At 59.0% G+C, this 6,930-nt stretch overlaps 1 protein-coding gene across 1 annotated transcript in view; it reads right to left on the bottom strand.

The window, feature by feature from the left end:
- Positions 1–6,930, bottom strand: part of MYO18B (myosin XVIIIB) — a 138,885-nt gene that overhangs the window by 120,144 nt on the left and 11,811 nt on the right. Inside the window, 2 exon segments of the mRNA XM_025199576.1 lie at positions 3,912–3,975; positions 6,741–6,841. Of these exon segments, the coding sequence (XP_025055361.1) occupies positions 3,912–3,975; positions 6,741–6,841 (165 nt within the window).

Raw genomic sequence — 6,930 nt, 5'->3', positions numbered from 1 at the left:
CAAGGGGAAGAGGGCCGCAGTAGGCTTCCGGCCAGCTCCTCCGCTGAGTCTAAAAATAAATGCCAGTCCACCCCCCGCTTGCTAGGCTGGGCCTGGAAGGCTTCTCTTACTCTCCCACGCTGGCTGCAGCCCGTGGTGGGATCGGTGCAGCCAACGTCAATCTGTATTGCTTGCACGTGGCCTTCCCTTCCACTCACTCCTGCCCCGGGGGCCGTCCCGTTTGGTGCTGCACGTCCTCATCCAAGCGGGAGGCACGGGGTCTGCCCTGACCTGTAAGCATCGTCACACCCTTGCATCCTGGAAGGCAGAGCAGGGTATTCTTCATCTGCATCAAGACACCAACTCTCATGCCTGGCCCCACTGGAGGGCACAGCCCCACGGCTGGGAACACAACACCCTTGGTCCCTCTGCCTCTGCACAGCTCCGGGGAGTCAGGCCTTTTGTTGTGAGATGGGCCAGGCTCGGGAGAAGCTAAAGAGCCAGCTCAAGCTTGACACACACGTGCACACATGCATGCACACATGCACACGTGCATACATGCATGTATACACACATGCACCTGGCTGCTGGGCTGTGTGGCGGGCCAGTAGGGGGAGCTCCTGCATTGAGCCTCCCACCTCACCACGCCCGTCCACCTCCTGGACTCCACGCGTCTCTCCAGGGACGCCTAAGCCCTGGCAGACCCCCTTTTTGAGTCCCACTGCAGAGTCCGGGGGTAACGTGTGCTGCCACCACCCCAAGAAGGGACTGTCTGGGTCCTGCGTCCTCGGGGAAACACAGGCCTAATAGTCCAATGGGTACTCAACCCAGTACAAGAACTTGGGGCACTTCCCCAAGTCGGGGGCCAAAAAGGATAGTCTCCTTTAGTCCGCAGACCCAAGGGACCTCCTGGGCATAATTAAACCCACTCCTCAATAAGTCTCCCACACTAGGTACAAAGGAGAACTGTATTGGTTACAGCGGGTAGGGTTAGAATAGGGTACAGGGTAGAGCAATATCAGAGAAATCCCATAGAGCAAACTCCTGCAGCTGGGGTAGCCTTTGATCTCGCATCTGAGTTACTGCAAGCTATATATCTAGGTGGATCTCAGGCAGCTTACTCACAAGTACCATCCAGAGGCAGGTGGAGAATCCCTCTGGAGGCAGGCAGTTCCTTGATCATGAGTTTTGAGAGAGAGAGCCAGTTTCATATGGTTCAGCTGCTCTTTGTTCCTGAGCATCCCGCATGGCTGCTGCCCCCTCCTCCTGGCAGTCCTTAACTTAAATAGCCCTTGTGACCTCATTTACCTGGTCCAATGGAGGCCAGCACCTGTTGGCTGTGAGCCAACCAATTTGAAATACATCACTAGTTGCCGGGCAGACTCCAGCCCACCAGGAAGAAAGCCCCTCACCCAGGTATGTGATGCCAGTCACATAGGCAGAGGGAGAAGGATCCGCACCTCCCTCAGGAACGTGTCCAGCTCAGGTTACCCAAAGAGCTAGGGTAAGGATGTGTCTCTCTGCTGGGCCCATCCTTATCAAATTGTCACAGAGCAGAGACCTCGGGGAGAGACAAAGATGGCTTTCTGCCACAGGCTGTTCCCCCTGTTCATTTGCTGAGCGTCCCCGTGCCCGCTACTCTTGACCCCTTGTGCAGCCTGGAGCTGAGCTGCGGATAAAGGCTAGGCCAAGGTGACCTTGCTGGAGGAACAGATCCAGGCCTGGGCCGGGAGATCAAAGGGGCCATCTGGTCGCTCTTGGCAGCGGGCACTCTTGGAGCCCTTTCTAAGGCGAATGCCTGCGTTTGGCTGAACAAGGAGCTTTCGTGCTGGGGGGAAAACTTCCTGCCTGGGCTCGCGGGGAGGATGAGGAGCTGGCGGAGGACGTGTGGCTCTGCCTGTCCTGCCCATTTTGCTAACAAGAGAAGATCACAGCAAAAATTAATGCATCTCCAGCAGCAACAAGCAGGCCGAGCGTCACCATCCTGGGTGTGCTGCTCTGGCCAGGCTGGGAACATACGGCTGGGGCAGTGCCCCCGCCGGAGCCGAACAAGCCGGGCCAGCCCCTTCTCTCGAGCAGAAGGTACCCCCTGCCATGTATACCAAAGGGGGGCTAAATACCCCACTGCAACCAGAGCAATGCCCAGCCCACTGCAGCGGTCTGGCCTAGCCAGGACCAGGCAGCTGGCATGATGGAGACGATCTCAGCCGCCCTCTGCAGCTACCTCCATCCTGAAAGCTCGCGCCTAGCTGCTCTGAGCACCGGCGGCCTAATCCCTTAATCCAGTTGATTCTCATTAGAGTGGTGTCCATTTAGCTGCTGGCAAGGAGCCAGGTGTCTCTGCTCTCCTCCGCACACACACACATGTACCAGCCCAGGGAAAATAGCCGTTTGCTGCTAGAAAGTGCTGTTTTGGAGGGGGAGGCTCCCCCCACACAGGTGGGGCTGGGGGGCATTCAATGAATACAACAAGCAGGGCTGGGACACTGTGGTCTCAGCCATGCCACGTGCCCGTAAAGCTCATATGCCAGCGCCTGGTGCATTGCTGGTATCACAGCATGCGTTAGGACAAGCAAATACCTCCAGGCCAGTGGGCACTGCAAAGGTGAACGCTGCTCAGCACCATGGGACAGCTGGGAAAGCCCCAAATACGCACATTCCCATATGTGCAGTGGGAAATGGGTCAGCAACGCATGGAGCATTGACAGCAAGGGCCCAAATGTGCCTGCAAACCTGCCTGCCATTGAACCAGCCTGCGAGCCGCAGTGTGGATGTCCCCGGGAGCTGAAGCTGGCAGGCAGGTGTGCAAAAGCTGTGCAAGGGCCCGCCGCAACACTGCAGCTGTCCTTATGGGGAACATGGCGGGGCTCATGCATGTTGGGAAGGGGGGACCATTTAAGCTGTCTCAGCACTGGCACCGATCGAGCACGCGCCATGCCCTGCAGCGCTGGAAAACTCTTCCCACCCCATGGCCAAGGGACCCAGTGCTTGGAGGAGCTGCCTCGTGGGGCCACTGGATGTGATAAGCCGCTATAACGAAGATGGAAAATTGAGCAACAGATGTAAGTGCCTGTTGCCACGCTGCGTGCCAGGGCTTCGGCTTGCTGGCGAGATGCCTAATCCCTGCAAACCACGAAGGCTAATAGGGGGCAGATGATGGAAACCGAATGTCGTTAGCCCCTAAAAATAGGAGCCCAGGGTTCTCCCAAGTGCGATCTCACCCACCCGAGAGCAAGGAAACCCCCCACGCTCTTCACACGCGCCGAGGACAGTACGTCCTGCCTCCCGTCATCAAACGAGCGGGCCATCTGCCCCAAGATGAGCAGCGATGAGCGCGGAGAGGCCCGGCACAGACAACGTCATGCCAGACTGCCCCGATACAGAGCAGAGACACCAGCGCCCCGCGGTCCCTCCCCTTCCCTCAACCAGCTTCGCCTCGGGGCAGCCCCGGACAGCAGCACCGAGGAGTCCGGCTCTTACGTTTTCACCATGTCCCACACCTCTGCCCAAAACCTGCGACTTGGACATCCCAGTCTTGAGACCAGAAGACCCATTTTCACACCAACGGACAACTCGGCTCTTCTTCCGAGGCCCTCCTGGCCCACCTGAACCCCCCGCTCTGCTAGAGACCCGTGCTCGAGACCAACAAGAAATGCAAACTCCAGGCATGGTGGGATACAGAGGAGGTGACAAAGGTCTGGACCCTGACACCCCTGAAGCTGAGGCCAAATCCGGCTGTGCTGAGACCTGCCATTCATCCGCCGCATATGCACGAGCACCAGGTGAACCGCGATTCCCACCAGTGCTTCCCAGAGGCAAGGGCTTTGCCATCTGGTACATCCGAAACACGTGCCAACATCACTATACGGAGCAGTCACGAGGACAGACAGGCCACGCGCAAGCAAATGGCACCGGACTGAACGTGTCCCTACCTTTGAGACTGGCCCGATCCCAAAGGAGTTGCTCTCCGCCATCTGGTGCAAGTGCAGCATCGTCCTGAAAGCAGGTATGAAAAAGGAACATTAAACGACAGCTCAGTGCTACGCGACGGGGCTTACCGCTCCCAAGGCACGAAACCCTCCTGAAGGTCACCGCGCCGCGCAGAGGTCAGACCTGGGATAATGCACCCTCCTGGCCGAGAGACGCGGCAGGAAACCCTAGAGGGACTTATTTGCTGCTGGTGCGGAGGAAGCATCTTACCCTCACTTTTCCAGGTTCATCCCTTTGACCTTCCTAATGGTTTGTGCTGTCGGAAAGGCCTCCCTCGTCCTCGGTGGAGCTCAAACCCAACGGAGGGACCTCGTGATGGGGCAGACCCAGCCCCTTCCCCTTGCAGCGTTACCCCTTTCCCCCTCCCTGCAGCAGCCTGCTGCTCCCCACGTGGGGGGCTCCAACAAAGGGACCCTCCACATGGCCTGCTGGGTCAAGCGCGTTGACCACCGAGACCCTACCGACCGCACGTGCGGCGCGCGGCAGACGCGAGCGGGTGACGGCCCCTGCTTGCTGAGTTCAGAGTCGACGGGTTTCTTTCTGTACTAGGGCGCTAATTAACATAGGTTAATTATGATCGTGGAATTATCCCAGGATCCGTGGGGGGGAGGCGACACGTTTCATGCAAAACAAAGTGAGCATCGGGAACGCCGGTGTTTTCTGCCTCCGAGAGGTCACCGAATGCTGCTGGCCTGATTTTTTCCTTTTGCTTCTGATTTGCCCCAGCCGGTGTCAGCTGAGAGGTAAAACCATCAGAAACCTCCTGCCTGGCCCTGCTTTCAGGAGACCCCTCGCCCAGTTCTGCACGTGAGTCTCAAAAGTCCCCGTCCCTGGGGCAACGCCTTCGGTCCAGGCCCACAGCCTTCGAAACCTGCCCATTTCCCCCAAAACGGCACCTGCCGACCAGCTCCCTGCAACCCGCCTGCCCGATTTCCGATGCTTCTGCGCCTCTGCTGTCAAATCCCATCGGTTGAACGAACACCGCACAACCGAGCCACGGCTGGCATTCGTTCCACGGTTATCCTGCCCCCTCTGCTGGAGAAATTGCCCCTTTTCAGCACGGTCCCAGAGCCCAATTCACGTCCCCTCACAACAACGCCTGCGTGTCGGGACCGACGTTCCTTATTGCAAGGCAGCCTTAGCGTCCCGGGACATCACAGACCGGTCCTAACAGCAGCCTGACACCTGGTCCAGGGCCAACTGCATCCCAACACGTTTCGTTTGCAAGACCGATTGCATTCCCTCTGCTTTATAGGTGCAGAAGCGCCGAGGGCAGCACGCCCTCGAGGGCCGGTACCATAGCCCTTGGACGTGGGTTTGACTATGGTCATTGTGAAGGAGGTCTTGGCGCACACAGGAAATGTGCAGGGGACTCGGGAAGTGGATTCGAGTGCTCTAACCCCGGCCGATTAAATGTGCTGAACATGCCCCGAGTGACACGGGAGCAGCTGGCCAGACTCTGCTAAGGCTGACGCGCTGCGGACATGCTACTCCCAATTTCCACTGGCGCACCCCAGAGAAGTTGGGTTGTCGCCTCCTCGTTGCAAATCTCAGATCTCCAAAATGCCACGCGCGGCCTGGCATGCAACAAGTGTCTTGACCCCCAGCAAAGTGCTCATCCGATTTCTGCGCCACGCCAACACTTTTCTTCCTGCAGGTGAAGGAAGTGTCATGTCTGGGCAGCCTCCCCGTCGCTGGGCATCACACCCCCCGCTCGCAAGGTGCTGGCAGCCATCCGGAGGAAAGCGCCTTGACCCGTGTCTCGGCAACGTCGCTGTCATCGAGCGTCTCTCCACGCTCAGAGAGCTCCCTGTCAAAACCTCACCGCCTGCCCATGGTGGAAGAGTGCAATGTGCCCCTGGCATGCCTGGGGGATGGATCCTGAGATCCATCCCGAACGGACCCACCGGAAACCAGGAGGTCACGCAGCCGGGAAGAGAGACGCGTGGGGGTGCACTGAAGCTGGGCCCCAAAGGAGGCCAGATGAATGAATTGGACTGATGATGTACGTCTAAGCAAAGAAGAGGAGAGGCTGGTGCCTCTGCAACCCAGAAGGACTCCAACAGATCTGTGCTGGCTCGTGGGTTTGAAGCAAGCTTTGCAACCTTCCCGCCCATGCAACTCGGATCGGAGCACCCAGCCAGCGAGGAGAGCCCTGGATGGGCAGGACGGCCTCTCGGACCCATTCGCTGCCTGCGTGCAAGGTCACAGCGTTATCACGAAACCAGCCACGACTCCCAGGATCACGCAGCCGCTGCCTGGGTCTCTTACAAGGGTTTTGCTCTGACAAAAAAGGGCCTGAATGGCAAAGCGCGTTTGCAGGAGCTGGGAGGAGAGCGGAGGCTTCTCCCTCTAGGAAGACGGCAGCTGCAAAGCGGTGCGCAGGAGGGCCATGGGGGCATTTGCTTAGTCCCACAGAGGGAGTGGGGTTACCCGTGTGGAGCTGGCAGGTCTCAGCCCTGACAGGGGTCCAAGCCCACCGACCCCTGCAACTGGCCTCACTACTCTATCCCCCCACAGCAGCACCCCACACCCTGTCCGTCTCATCGACACCCATCCGGACCCCTTGAGAGGGCTGTGGTGTGCACGGGGGATGCTGCCTGCCCTTGTTAGCACCCACAAAGGCTCCGTGCACTCCCAGGGAAAATGCCCCTTCTGCTCGCACCCGCCGTGGTCCTCGGCACGGGCTCTGCACGCACCATTCGCAATGTACCCGTCCCTGCCACACTGAGACGCAGGCCGAGCCGGGGGCCATGTCCGAGAGCGCTCACCTCTGAGTGACGTCCAGGCCTGCCAGCATCTGGGGAAAGACATTGAAGTTGCCTTCTCCATCAGGCTGCCGTGCGACACGGATCCGCTCCAGCAGCAGGGTCTGGCAGAGGAGAGAGAGAGGAGGTTAGGCCTGGTTCCAGCCACGACTCCAGCTGCGCGGAGGAAATCCTGCACGTTCTGGGGCACGGC

Source organism: Alligator sinensis, unplaced genomic scaffold, assembly GCF_000455745.1.
Source record: "Alligator sinensis unplaced genomic scaffold, ASM45574v1 scaffold628_2, whole genome shotgun sequence".
Taxonomy (NCBI): Eukaryota; Metazoa; Chordata; order Crocodylia; family Alligatoridae; genus Alligator; species Alligator sinensis.
Note: the sequence above shows the minus strand (reverse complement) of the source record. Positions and strands in the feature narration are given on the sequence as shown.